At 45.8% G+C, this 15,132-nt stretch overlaps 1 protein-coding gene across 4 annotated transcripts in view; it reads left to right on the top strand.

Annotated features, from left to right (window-relative positions):
• The first annotated feature begins 2,499 nt into the window (after positions 1 to 2,499).
• The window catches only part of NRP2 (neuropilin 2), a 154,897-nt gene continuing 142,264 nt past the window's right edge, over positions 2,500 to 15,132 (top strand). For 2 of the 4 annotated variants that reach the window (XM_007501877.3, XM_007501878.3), the window contains exon 1: positions 2,561 to 4,192. In XM_007501877.3, coding sequence (XP_007501939.1) covers positions 4,120 to 4,192 — 73 coding nt within the window. In that variant the 5' untranslated portion in view covers positions 2,561 to 4,119. Of the gene's footprint in view, positions 4,193 to 15,132 lie in introns of all 4 variants that reach the window. The other 2 variants (XM_007501879.3, XM_007501876.3) reach the window with 2 other exon arrangements.

The following is a 15,132-nucleotide window of genomic DNA, read 5'->3' as shown; positions in this document are numbered from 1 at the left end:
AATTTTTTAATCATTGTTGGTATTATCATTATTTGTGTCATGCACTATAAAATGATGTAGCATTTGACACATTCCATAGTATCACACCAAAGTTACCCACAGGATGAACCAGCTTGATATAAAACACTCCCAAAAGATGGGTCAGTTGTATCTCCAAGGCTCCTGTGAGCAAATTAGAAATCTAGCTGCTAAGGAACAAGGAAAAAGGAGGAAGGGAAAGGAAGCCACTGGGGACTGAGTTCACCTATCATTAGAGTCCCTCCAGATCATCTAACTAGGAAACAAGACCAAGTAGCCTATACCCATAATGGTCTACTCTCACTCCCTTGAGGACTCTAGATCTCTACACTGCAGGGAGGATCAAACAGTCCAGGAATTTTCATTCTAATAATCTTCTGAATGGAGGTGAGATACAGTAGAACCTCTAGGACAATGGTTCTTAACTTTGGTTTTGTCTTGGACCCCTTGGCAGTCAGTGTGGTGAAGCCCATGGACCCTTTCTGAAAATGTCTTTAAGTGCATAAAATAAAATACATAGCACTATGAAGGAAGCCAATTATATTGGAACACAGTTATAAAAGGGATTTCCTAAAAATGGCATGGACCCCTGAAATCTACCCATGAGATCTTTGGAAGTCTGTGGACTTCAGGCTAAGAACTACTCCAGAGGAACAAAACAGGGCACTGGAAAACTTGGGAGGTGTGTGATATGGTATAAAGAGAAGTGGATTTGGAGTCAAAAGACTTGAGCTCCAATCCTTTCTTCGATACTTAATGAGTTGTGTGACTTTGATCAAGTAATTTCTTGGAACCTATGACATCTCTGGGCCTCAGTTTCCTCGTTTATAAAATAAGAGGTTGGATTAGATGATCTCAAAATACCTTCCAGTTCTTAACCCTATGAATATTTTCACAGACCACATGGCTTTATGCCATATAAGTTATGTGGTACCCTTTGCTTTCCTGTTTTTTTTTTTCTTTCGGCTTCTCTCCCAGCATTCCCTCACTCCTTTCTCCAGACTGGTTAGCAGTAATACTTATTGCATATATTAAAACAAAATAAGAGGGAATGTAATAGAGCCACCTTGCCATATGTTGGGATGCTAGGGGTTATCATTGAAATGTTAAATATTCAGCCTTCCTTGGTGACTATGGTGATTATCATTAATGCATGTGTTTCTTTTGTTTTATCTTCTTAGAGTTATTTTCATAGAATTTAGAGTAGAAGACACGTTAGAAATTCACTAGTCCAACCCCCTCATTTTATAGATGAGAAAGTTGAGGTCCAGAGAAAGGAAATGACATGTTCATCCTGCCCCCCTCTGGGCTTATGCCTCCAGACCTAACTTAACCCATTCTTGGTTAGAAACTGGAACCCATGTTTATCATGGCTGTAATTTGGATCATGTTGCTTGAGTTACTTTGTTAAATATCATGGAAGGGGGCAAAGGAAATATTCTCATCCTTTCAAACTGAACTTTAAGTGGAAAAATGTAAAGTTTTTTAATAATTTGGATGCTTTCTCTTTCCTTAAAAACAAAAACGACTCCTTTGTTGAAGATGAAATGTTGCCTTTAGGCCACAGTGTGGACTGGCCCTTCTGGAAGGGCTCACTAACCCTCTGTTCTGTGCCCTTTCAGAACAGGCATCTAAGATTAACAGCAGGATACTCATCCAGTGGATTTACATGACACTGTAAAATCTGTGTTATGGTTTGGATCAACTCTTTGCAAATCACTTCTGATTCAATTTTGTTTTCATTATCTAAGTGTAAATAGCAGTTAAGTGGGAGTTACAGATTTCTCAAACACTAAAAGTGATAAACAAAGCTAAAGCCAAGGCTAGATAAGGAGGTAAACCACCCAGGAGAATCTCACATTCCCAGTAAAGAAGAGCATAGCCAGTCAGAAGAGAGAGAGAGAGAGAGTGTGTGTGTGTGTGTGTGTTTCTTGTCTCCAGAACTTTTATTTTTTCTTGTTCTGTAGAGTTTGCAGAGTATGCATATGTGTGCTATTATTTTGACTATTCTGTTTTAGTCTTTATGATAATGTAGTAATAGGTGCTTAGTGAAGCAAGACAGTTTGGAAGCCACAAAACCATTCTAAGAAACAAAGATACAAGTGTTTCCCCAACTGTTAGCTTGCGGCTCCCTCTAAACGGTTTTCACGCCTCCATTTAAAAATAGTTGGCATAATGCTGCTTTTTTTCCCCTTCTCCAAGCATTTGTGACCACATTACCACGGGAAAAATATGAGGCATAAGTACGTAGTTAAGATGGCATTTCCAGGGCCAGAGATCTGCCCTAGCACCTGTACTTAAAAAAAAAAAGTCCCAAAGACTACCGATTTTGTTGATTAAGGTGGGTGTGGGTGTTTTCTACCCCCTTTCCCCTTTTCTTGCTCTGATCTTTAAGGTGGGGAGGTATATTTTTCATTTAGGAGGAGGGGGGGGCGGAGGACGTGTTTGGGACATGACAAAGACTATGACTAGTAAAGCCTCGGGGTGTTTGGGTTTTAGCCCAGCCCTGGCTGACGGTTTATACGCCGCTGCCACGCACTACTGCTCTGCCGGTAGGGATGGATGGATGGCCGAAGCTGCCCGCCCCAGATCACTCAAGCAACCCACCCCAAGCGCTGTAGCCTATCCAACTTCGCTTGTCAACGGCATGTGTGGTGTTGTATTGTGCTGTGTTCCGTGTGGGTGGCGCCCGAGTCAACAAGGCATTTGTTTTGAATTTAGGGAGAACAGAGATTTATTCCGGTTCCTGCCGTTGTGTGTCTCGAGAGATGGGAAACCAGAGGATGGCTCTTTGAAAGGTGCTCAGTCCTAAGCAAAGGAATTACAGATTGCCTGGCTGAGACCCCGCTCCGGGCTGTTGCAGCGAGGCTTTGCAGTCTGCCGCCAGTTGTGGATTGGAGGTGGGAAGAGGAGTCTGGGTGGGAGCTGGATTAACTTTGATCTTGCGGCTGGCTGGCTGGCTGGTAGGAACTGCTGCGGCGTCGGCGGCTGCTGCTGCCACCGCTCGGATGTACGAGCTGGGTCTGAGCGCCGCTCAGTGCCGTGTGTCTCCGCGTTTGCCTCTTTAATCAGGAACACAGAAGGGGCGGGCCCTGAACCGGCGTGTAATCGGATAGCTCTGCCTCTGCTCTGACATCCACATGCTGCTTTGCCTGAAAAGGCTGCGAGGAGCTGAAGGGGAGGCAAAGAAAGAGAAGAAGGCACCCAGCCCACAAACCTCTGAACATCTTCGCACACATAGACACGGAGACACGCACCGACCAAGGAGCAGAACGAAGAGGAGGTGGAGAAGGGTGGACGGAGAGCAGACCCAACTCTTAGCCCCGATCATCATCGTTCAGATGAAGGCAGCTTCCTCAGCTACAGCAGCGGCGGCAGCAGCAGCAGCAGCAACAGCCGCCGCCGCAGCCTCACACTCAGTATAAATCCCTGAGCTGCCTCCAGAAGCCTGCTCTTCCCACACTCCCCCCTGAAACTGGCCAGACAGGAGGAACTGCGCCCAGATCAGCCACGGACCTCAGAGGACAATCCCACTCAGGGAAACGAGGCGAGGGAAAGAACTGACTAATGCCGGCAGATTGTCTGTCCCTCCGCCGCGTGTCTGTACCGTGTATGTGTGTAGATGTGTAAGTCTGTGTATCAGTGAATGTGCTTGAAATTATACATTTGCTTGTGGTTTCTGTGATGCCCAAAGGCAAGCCTCTTTTCTTTTGATTTCATTTTTCTTTTTCTACCTGGCTTTCGGGAAATGCTCGTGATATTATAAGATGAAGACGATGACACTTTAAGGAACTGGAGAAAATACGGGGTTGTTTTGTTGGGTTTTTTTTTTTTTTAAGGAGGAAAGCAGTGCCCTCTTCCCTTCTTTCAGTCTTCTGATTTCAGAGAACTGCCCTTCCTTCTGTTGAAGTGCGGTGGCTTTACAAACCCAGCCCAGAAGGGTGAAGACGGGACGCCAGGACCCTGGAGGAGGGAAACGAGACAATTAAGAACACTTGCCGAAGAAATTCTAAGGAGAAAAATAGGAGACACCCAAGAGATACTTTCAGTTACCAGGGAAGGACCTTCACATCAGCTCTGGAGAAAGCCCCTTGCCCTAAAATGGATACATTTCATCTTCTCTGGGTGTCGTTAGCTCTTAGCTTTTCAGGACCCGGAGTGACAGGAGAAGCAGGTAAGCCCTCGAAAGTTGTTTTCTATGCGTTTATGATCGTTTTCCTTAAAAGCCAGTGCAAATGCAGGGGGTGACGTACACACAGCGCAGAACAAGACTTACTCAATAATTTAGACAGACCCAACCATCCTTCTCCACCATCACCGCTTTAAAAATGCAACTTTTCCCTCCTGCTAGCAGTAGTGTATGTGTGTGTGTTGAAACAGACAGTTTTTGGCGGTGTTCAGATGTCACATATGGACTGAATCAAAGGTTTAAAAATACTACAAAGCCTTCGCATTACAGTTTTAGGGATTTTTTTCATGTCTTGAAGCAGAACACATCTCCCTTGAGTTTCCTGAACCTAGCCAGAAAAGCATAAATCATTTGTATTCACCCCATTTAGCTACATGGAGCAAGGCGAAGTGAAAGAGTTGGGAGAGAGGGAATCTACTTTTCCTTTTCAAACATTGCTCATTCTTTTGAAAGGGATAGACAGAAAAACCTCAAAAATTATATGGCCAAGGCTGATGGAACAGTGTGGCTTAGGTCGAAAATAAGGGGCTTCAACCAAATGCTCTCAACTGATGAGTAGGACTCCCATTTTTTAAATCTTGGCCTCTGCAATTCCACACCGTTGTGTGTATGTGTTTCCAGGGAAAGTAAACCATATACAATTTTTATTAGATAAAACAAACAGCATGGCCCTCAAAGATCTTGTGAAGGGGTTAAAAAACTTTTCTTTATGGAATTCACTCTAGACCAATGACCAAAAGGGAATAAATATGGGCAAATTGCAGGCAAGATAAGCAGAGGCCACTCAGCAGAGGATGATGGGCCAAGCATTAATGGGGATTGGGGAGACTGGGGCACGTGTAAACTTCCTGGGAAAGGCCTCTGTTTTTAAGGGAAAGATGAATTACCCCCTCCTTCCTGGGAAGAATTTCCATGATGGATCTTTCTCTCTATTGATTACTCAATCGATCTGAGATCTGACAGTTCTTACCAAGAACTAACAGGTGACTGGGGAAGAAAAATCTACACTAGGACTCACCTGACCTATCTGGAGGGTGTGTGTTATGTACACACATTCCCCAAGTCACTAGCCTTGCAGTAGGGTCTCAAGAAGAGATCCAAGCCTTCCTGGGCAAATCCTGCCATGTATCTATCCTTTGCTGAGTGAGATTAGCTGGTGGCCTGGTAATTTGCTGAGTCTGTTTAATTTCTATACTTTATGTGTTCCCCTCACCTCCTTCCTTCTATCCTTTTAACTTGAGTGTGGGTTTGAAGGGGAGGACGATTAAGGAAGCACACTTTCTGGCCAATATCTTGGTTTCCAGTTATGTTCTCTTCCATAAATGGATCTCCCTTAGGGTAACTACACTTTCAGTTTACCCACCTGAAGAGATAGATGAGGATCCCAGCTTAAGGGGTTCCCACCACTCCCAATCCTCTTTCCTTAATTCTAAGGTCACAGCATGAGGCAAAATTAAATTACTTTCCACAGACCTGGATGCTGAATAAATTATGTATGTTTATGTAATTTACTGTGTGTACTGGGATCGAATGGGCCCATGAAACATTATTATGCATTCATACACATACTCACATAGGCCCAGGCTGGGGAAACACACTCACACACACAACTTATCCTAACATTTCCCTTAATGGGGAGGGGGGGGGTAAAGAGGGAACAGAAGGGGTTGGTTGTGAAGTTGGAAAGCAAGGGAGCATCTCACACCACAGATGTTTGTACATCTGTTCCCCTAGTCCAGTGGTGTGTGTGTGTGTGTGTGTGTGTGTGTCCCAGTGCGCGTGCCTGCATGTGGTTATAGGCTGGCACCCGTCAGGGAACACACTCGGACTGCAGTCTGGCTCCAAGACCCTTCCATACCAACCCTGGGCCACGCTGCGTCACTTCCATACAAGTCCAGAGGCAAGGGGAACCAGGTGACGCTCCTGGTTACTGAGCTGAGGACTATCCATGTCCAGAGGCAGGTGGCCAGGTTGGGGGACAGACAATCTGGTTACCGGCTAGGGCAGGAGGAAATGGGCTGCCTCCTCCTCGTGGGGAGATGTCTAGAAGTTGAGAGTTTTTCTGGGGTTTTCCAGCTGCAAACTGGGCGGGCACCCGGGGAAGCTGCACAGCGGGATGGCAAGGGTGAAGCCGACTGAGACCTTCTGACTCATCCGCATGTGCGCCTCGGGTCTGGAAAGGAGACTAGTGTAGATGCAGCCGCTGGATAACCATTTCCAAGAAGGATGGAAATGCGGAGCGCGAGTGGGGGTGGGGGAGGGCAGAGAAGTGGAAGGAAGAATGGCAGAAGCTGGTATGAGGTTAAAATGTATACCCACTAGCTGTTCCTTACTAGAGGACTGGGCATCTTGGTTAAGGAAGCTGTTCTTGCGGCAGCGAGGTGCGGTTAGATGCAACCGGTCTTCAGCTTCTCATCAACTCGTCCCCTCCATCTCCTCTGTTTAGGTTCCGTACTCCTGGCCAGAACTGCAGATTCCAAAGCTCCCTTTGCTTGGCCCTCCCCTGCCTCCCTGGCTCGGGAACACTCGCACCACGTTTTCTAAGCCAAGCCCGAATCCCAAGCCGCGGGCGCCCCCCGCACTGCACTACGCTATGCGCCAACTTAGCGCCGCGCTGCGCCCGCTGGAGTCGGGGAGCCGCCTATGCGGGAGCCCGGGTCTTAGAGGGAAGGGAGGGAGGAAAGAGGCCAGCGGGTCTTCTGCTCTGCAGAGTGGGAAATGGGGGTTGTAGAAGATGCAATTACCCTGGCGGCTGAGAAAGAGGAGATGGGAGGGAGAAGGACTAAGCTGCAGGAATGTGTGGAACTTGCATTGAGGTTGGGCGGCCAGTTCCTGAAACCATTGCGGTTTAACAGGTGAAAAACACGCCTTTAGGAATAAACGGGGGCAATAGGTCCTGCCGAAAGCCCCCTCCCCCCATCCTCACCCAGCCTTCGGGGCTATCTCCCCCACCCTCCGTCGTCTCCCTTTCCCTCCACCCCTTGGAGGAGCCTGCATCGATTTGTTTGGGCCGCACAGCAGAAACCGAGCCAAGCGATCCATAAACATTCTATTAGGCAAAAAATATTCCCAGAGAAAGCAAAACGCCAGCACAAACCCGGGAGAAATTAGCCCCGGGGAGTTTGGCCTCGGCCAGCTCCAGTTCAGCCGTGCGCCCCACCCCCGCCTCCCAGGGACTCGGGACACTCCCGGGGAGAAGCTCGCGGCATCTCCTCGGAGCTGCGGCCCAGGGCCAGAAAGTTAAAGTCGTAGCCGCAGTTCTCCTCCGGAGGAGCAATTGCAGTTGCAAATGAGTTTCCTCCGTCCTCTCCCCTCCCAGTCCGCTGTCTCTCTTGCTCAGGCTTTTCCTGGTGAGGAAGAAATTCACGGCTAATGCTTCATTTGAACTGATTGATTCCTTTTTAATACCAACATGTTAATAGAGGCGAGGCGAACAGTGATTAAGCGGCTGCCCCTACCCTCCCTTCGCCTAGGTCTGAGAGCTCCTCCGCAGTCTTTTCCCATCAGTACTGAGTGCCTAGCCTTGCGCAGCCTGGGGCAATGAGGAATGTGCCCGGGGAATCCCGCTAGATCCGCAGGCTGTCGGTTGCCACGGGGGCGGAGACCGGTTTTTATACTTAGGTACGGCAGACCCCTCCCGTTCCCAAGAACCGACTGTCTCGCGAGTGAATTGTACGGGGATGGGTAGACCTGGCAGCCTCAATTTTCAATATTGGCACCGCCCCCCGCCCCCCGTCCTGCTCCTAGCAGCTCGCCCCACCTTCTCAGCCACCCAGCGCCTTCTGCTCTGGGCCGAGCGGGTGGGCCCCCGGGCGCTGGCCAGACCTACAGTGCTCTTGGCCACTGAAAGCTGCCTCTGCTAGTTTCAGTACTTGTCTATGGGTTTCTCGGTTTAGGTAACCATACGTCATCCATCAGGCATAAGCAACTTTCTCTACCCCTATGGATCAGGCTAGAAAGCCCCTCCCCAAAGCCCCAAGAGCAGTCAGTCGCCAGCCCTTAACTGTGAAGTTTTCAATTCTCTGTGTTTGGTTTAAGACGCTATTTCGGGCGGATGGAGGGATGATAAGAATTCCGCATCTCGTGTGGACTCTCAGATCAGAGCAGAGGTGTAAAAGCTGAGGCTGGAGTAGAAAAAGAGGCCTTGGTTTGGCCCAAACGACGAGAAAAGAACTAAGCAAACGTTGCGTTTCTGAATATAAACTCCTGTTTGGAAGGTTCTCCCATATGGTCTGGCCCTCCCCAAACTGCAGTGGCCATGAGCAGTAATAATAATTCATGTAGCTCCTCTTAGCCTAAGGCAAGATTGTAAGCTCCGAGAATCTGGAGTGTAAACTGGCAGGGCCACAGTCTTCTCTGTGTTCTGTAGTCTCCAACTACACACACATCCTGTGGATGCCCAATAAACATTGACTGATAAGCAGCCACCTGGGACTGAAGAGCTGCCGCCGCCCTTTGGTAACAGGGCGCATTGCATAACTGAAAAGCTGGCCCGGGCAGAGTGGGGATGAGGGGGAGGAAGAATGGGGGGGGGGGGGAGGGCAGGGGGAGGTTTTTCAGACCAAGGGCATCAGGGGGCAGGCCCTTGCTTGTTACAAAATGCGCTGCACAGAATTGCTAATGTCCAAGCAGCGCTACGGGATTTGATTTGGGAGATCTTATCCACGGGGCCTTCCAACATTAAGCTACACAGCACTCAATTAAGCTACCTTGTAAGAATGAAAGGCAGCGCTGCCCCTGCTGGGACCTGAACCGGCGCTATCCAGAGAGGAGAAGCTCGATGCTTACTCTACCCCAACAGACTCTGCTTTCTCGCTTTTCACTTTTAAAGGCACAACAGTGTGATACCCCACGTAGCTGAGCACTTACTTCTTTAGCAGAAAGATTAGGCCGGCATAGTGTTTAAAGGGGAAGGAGCACTGGATTTCCAGGCGAAAAAAACAGGGTTTGAAGCCTGGCTTTCTCTGCTGCTCATTGTCTGTAACCTCGGTCAGATCACTTAACCTTTGGGGGCCTCATTTTCCTCCTCTGTAAAATGAGGGGGTTGGACTAGATGATCTCTAAGGTCCCTTCCTGCTCCTAATCTAAATCCTATGAATCTTCCTCCTTGGAAACGTAAAAGGCTAGTAGCGAAACGCCAATTTGCATGCAAAGAGCTACCAATTAAGATAAAGCGTATGAAGAGGGGTTAGTGAGTGAGGGGGGAAGAGACCCTGGAACAGAATTCTGATGACTCCACTGCTGTTTATCATCCTCTTTGGCAGCTCAGTACAAATAAAAAGATTTTTTAAAAATCGGACACAAATGTGGGAAATCTAGAACTTTTCAACTCAGGATCAATGTTGTCTCTAATGCAGGTTATTTTAATTTAATATATGTATGTATTTATTTATTACCAATTCCATGTTGTAACCAATTTCCACACAAGTTTTCCTAATTTGCGGGATGGAACTCATTCCCCTCCTTTCCCTGGCAGGCGATTCAAACTGGGTTCTTTTAAAAACTCCCCCTCCAGACCTTAGAGCCAGTTAGAAGGGATTTCAGTAACTTAGAGAAGATCTTCCAATTTGTGAAACTATGCAACAGAAAAAGAACACTTCTTTAAGCTCCGAGAACCTTTACATTCTGGCAATGAGGTCTTGGTGAGGTAAGGTAAGGCTGGGATCCACTGGTGACTTCTTTAAGATGTTTGTGCTAATAAGCTCCTATGAGAGGATAAACAAGAGCAGGTCCAGGAAAATCCAGGCAGCTGCAGGAGGGGCAGCCAGAGAGAGGCCAAGAGTGTTGTTTGCTTGTTTTTGTCCCCCAGTCATCTTTTTCCCAACACTGCAAAATCTGTGCCAGGCAGGGTGTTCATTTTGGGGTAAATTGACCTGGTCAGTTTTGACTTTGTTCCCTGACAAGTTCTGTGGAAAGATGGTCTTCAGAGGCCCCTTCAACAGGCTTCCCCAGTTTGTCCTTCTGTCGAGTTCCAAGGCCTGGATGGTTTGCTTACCTAACCGGATTCCATGGGGTTGGATTCCAGGACACCGTGGCCTTGTAGCGCAGATAGCCGGGCAGGAGAAAGCATCCTTCTAAGGCTTTAGGAAGCTGTCAAGTTCAGATAAGGCTGGGATCCTATCCTATGGGACCTTGGTTGTATTAATAAGGAGAAATTAATTTTTAACCACTGGGAACATTGCCAAATGATGTGACCTTTGGCAGACCAGCTGTGCTATAAAAATAAATCCCACATATCTGAGAAATGTGGTCCTAGCCAGTGGAACAATAAGAAATTGGGCATTTATTATACAGATAGTGGGGTTGAGCAAAAGGGGAGGAAAATGGGAGTTGCCTGAAACCTCTGTTTGTTGTGACATGTGGTTGGTGACACGGACATGTCCCCACTGGACTTCCAAAACACAGGAAAGAGGGACAGAATTAAAGGGAAAGCTTTGGGCACTGAGGGATGGGCAAGGTGTTAAATGCTTCCAGTCTACCATACCCGTAGGCTTTGGAAGCACTTCTCTTCACCCATACATGGGATTATTGGCCTAGGAATAAAGCAAAGGGGATTTTCAAAAATGACAAAGCAAGTGTTTTTACCCAGCCCCAATCAATCAAACCTGCTGTTTAACCTGCGGGCTAATTACCGAGAACCAGAGGTATCTGGCTTCTTAGGGCTTCTCCAGCCTTTTGATAACTCCCCAGTTTTTCTATTAACACCTCCAAGTTTTTAAAGCTGCCTCAAAGGAATTCATTTCATAGGGACACAGAATGAACACACAGAGTCGAAATCTCCTCCTTTTTATCAGGCTCTGTGAGAAATAAATCAACACTTTGACTCAGCTATTGGTCTTCCAGTGAACCAATGGCTCCTTTCATTTTCAAGTTATCCTAGGCTTTCTTCAGAGAAATAGGCTAGATCTCCGCGTTTGGCTGCTTTCAAATTCTTTTAGAGAACCAGCGTGCTTGCCCTCTACTCCCTTCTTTCTTACTTTCCTCATTTCCCCATTCTCTTGTGGTCTTCCTTCTCAAATTCTCCTCTTTTGCCCCCTTTCTTCCTCCCCCCCCCCCATCTTTCGATCCTTCATCACTGAGAGTATACTCAGCAGGCAACTCTATATTTAAAGGCACTTTCCAGAATATATAATAACTTCAGCCCTGGCATTAAGGCCTCTCCACAGCTGAACTCAAGAAAGTCATCATAAAGACCAAATAGCTTTTACCCAGCAAGACTCTTAATAATCCCATCTCCCCCTGGGTCTGCAGAAAAGAGTCATGATCTAATTCAGGGGGGAAAGTGGGTAAAAGGACAATAGCAAACATCTCCACGATGGCGTGAAGCTGATAGAGCTACTGGACAGCCCAACGCTTAGAGTAAGGCCTTGATAACAACCTGCTCTCGCTCTCTCTGCCTCCAAAGATCCAGAGATAACTAATGATCTTGCTTATTGGCAAGTCTCGGGGCTTCTACTTACTTGCCCCCTGAAAGAGGATAAAGGCGGCTGCAATTTACTGGATGGAATTGTAGCAATAATTGTTTTGATAAAGGAGAAAATAAAACAGATGTGCCTGAAAGACATGGGAGGAAGGCAGAGGGGGATGAAATAGAAGGAGGGAGGAGAGGGGAGAGAGCAAGGAAAAAATCAATTGCAAGCACACCCTTTTACTGCTGTGTTTGGTCTATTAGTTTGCCTGTATGTGGCATCCTAAGACTATTGACTACAGACACTTAAGGCTTTAAGGGGGGAAACCCCCCACAACCAAACGTTGATTTAATAATTTCATTTTATCAATACAATTGAAAAAAAATGTAAATAGCCTCTGACCTTTGGAAAGCTGGTTTTACTTGGAGCAGAAGCTTCCTGTTAACTCTGGTCAGAAATTCAGAGAGTTTATTGGAATTGGAAGGGACCTTGGAGTTATTTTAGCCCAGTCCCTCATTCTTTTGGAGGCCTAGCTGGGTTAAGTGATTTGCTCAAGGCCACAATCCACTGCTAGTTAGTGGCAGAACAAGGTCTACTGACTCCTAGGCTGTACCAGCTGCTTTTGGAAATCACTTAGGTTCAGAGATTTACAGCTGAAAGAAAGCTTGGAGATCATAAAGTCAAACTCTTTAGTTTGAGAAAACCAGGGCCGGGAGGGCAAATGCCTTGTCCACAGAGTCGAATTTGAACCCAGATCCTTTAATTCCAAGTCTTTCTCCATTCCCCACCCTTACCCCTTTGTACTCTGAGTTGCTGGCCATTCTATGTTGGTTAAAACAAAAGGCTTGAGGGACAGCTAGGTAGTACCGTAGATATAGCACCAGGCTGGGAGTTGATAGGACCTGGGTTCAAATGTGACCTCAGACACACTGGTAGCTATGTGACCCTGGACAAGTCACTCAAGTCCATTTGCCTAGCCCTTGCCCTTCTGTCTTAGAGCTGATACAATGCCAGAAAGTAAGAGTAAAAAAAAAAAAAGACCAGTGACACTAAGTTTTTGAAGTATATTTTGTATCTCACCTTGGTCAATTTATTTACTGTATCAACAGAGCATGTAAACATTTGAGATCATAGAGTCAAAACGCTTTCATTTTGAGAAAATCAGGACCCAGAGGTCAAATGCCTTGCCCAAAGACAATTTGAACCCAGGTCCTCTAATTCCACTTGTGGGGGGGATAAGTGGAGGGGCAGCTTAGTAGGATTCATGACCAGGTTTCTTTGGCATCTATAATGTGCTTCGGGGTCATTAGACCAAAGAAAACAGGATAATTCTTCATAAAATATATTCTCTGACCCTTTATATTATTTCAGATTCTACAAATCAAAATAAATGCGAAAATGGTGCATTTGGCTTGATCTCAAAGTTAAAAATGCAACAAAAACCCCTCCCTCTCCAGCCATAAAACTGCTGAAATGGTCAGGGTTTGTAATCCCAGATCTCCCACCAGTGGCCCCAGAATTACATTTGCAGTAAGCACTGGGGAAAAGTGGACATAAATATAAACTAATGATATTATATTGGCTGCCCTATTGGAATTGCATTTGTTTATGATATAAGATGACAAATAACAAGGTTACCCCAGGTGGCATTATGTGAGGTCAGAATAGGAAATCTCATCAAAGTTGCATTTCAAAAATTAAATGATGATTTTCCTTTTTGAGAGTTTTGATGGGGACTAAAAGAGGCTTTTAATAGCCCCTATTTCGAGACTCCATTTCCAAATCTTTTTTTAGGAACATTTATTAGAGAAACTTTAGAAGGGAGAATTTGCTTTGTTCTCACCCCATCTCTCCACACTCACAGGCATGTGCCTGCCTGCTTTCTCGCTTCTTCCCTTTCTCCCCCTCAAGTTCTTTTATTCAGATTTTGAACTTTATCTCTGAAGAAGTTCACAAGGATTTCCATTTGCTGCCTTTTCAAGGAGTTCATCATTCACTGCCACCCTGAACTATAAATTGAATAGATTGCATCCCTTCCCAGTTGCCTTAGGAAGTGGTCAAACGGCCGCATTCCTGGGCTGATGGATTGGCTCATTTCTTTCTAGCTTAAGCCAAGACACAGATTTTATGAGACTGTCTTGTGACAGGCTGAAGTCACTTTGAATAAAACAAAATCCTGTTTCAGATCACAGAAATGACTCCTAAAATCAGCTTAGCCAGAGTTACTGGGTAAAATTTGGTTAAACCCTGAGCAAAGGACTTAGATGAGCTGGCCTGGGATTTAAAGAAGCTTTCTGGGTTTTCTTTTCTGTGTATTTCTGTGGGTGACATGTTCCATGTAGAAATATGGATCCATAATGCACATAAATATGCAACAGTATGCAGGGTGGTAGGGAAAAAAGCTACTTGAGCACCTCATAATCTAAGACAGAGCTCTTCTCTGTTCATCATAAAAGTCGAGGAAATTTTTATCACAGAAGCACAAGTCAAACAAGTGTGACACTTTGAATAAATGTGTTCTGCATCACAGAGGCTTTAGTGACTTTTAAAACTATCTGTTTTATTGACTCGGGTTCCTTTCCTCACCAAAGTAAAAAATATCGGAGCTGTGAGGGGCCTTAGAACTCATCTATTCAGCCCCTCTCATTTTCCAGAGGTTTCGTGATGAGCCCAGTTTTACTAAGTAGCCAGAGTATTGCTGGGACATCCATCTCAGCTCAATCCAAACCCATTGCAGTTCCCATGACTTGCCAAAGGGTTGGGGCATGGATTTGCTCCTGAGGTATTATTTTGCTTTCTAATGGGAGAATATGGGGGTCATTCTGCCTTACTACTAATAATATAATGCAGTGGAAAGATGCTTACGTCTTCTTGTTTTGGTCCCCAAAGGTCTGGGTGCTAATGTATGTATGGTGTACTTTCCTTTCCTTTTTTTTTCCCCCTCATAGGCAAAATATGTTTCCAAGGGAGATGAGAATGATGAGTTTCTGAATCTTTTCTTCAGAATTGAGAAAAACCAGGAAATATTTGCCTCCCTCCAAAAAAATGACAAACTGGTCACAATTCCCCTAACTTATATTTACATATAACATGTAGACTCATATCAATTTCAGGTAAATTTATCTTATTAGTTTCAGGGATAATTTTTGTTTGCTGACTCTGGAGAACAGCAGCCTCGTCAATGGATAGAGTACTGGATTTAGAAGCAAAGGACCTCAGTTCAAATCTCGCTTCTGCCACTAATGATTTGGGCAAGTTACTTCATCTTTATGGACTTTCGATTCTTTAAAATGGGCAGGTTGGACTAGCTGCCAACTAAGGTCTCTTTCAACTCCAAATCTATGATTCGTTCAATTCTGTAAGCACGGTCTCTGGGAAATGTTCTCTTGTTCCATTTACTTGTACCTTTCATATTTCATCCATATTGTTTTTTATTTCCCCCTACCCCTGGATTCTCCTCTTTGAGAAATACCACTTCTAGGTTGTGGTTTAAATATGCTGCTCTTGTTTGGAGTT

Source organism: Monodelphis domestica, chromosome 8 (genome assembly GCF_027887165.1).
Source record: "Monodelphis domestica isolate mMonDom1 chromosome 8, mMonDom1.pri, whole genome shotgun sequence".
Classification (NCBI taxonomy): domain Eukaryota; kingdom Metazoa; phylum Chordata; class Mammalia; order Didelphimorphia; family Didelphidae; genus Monodelphis; species Monodelphis domestica.
Note: the sequence above shows the minus strand (reverse complement) of the source record. Positions and strands in the feature narration are given on the sequence as shown.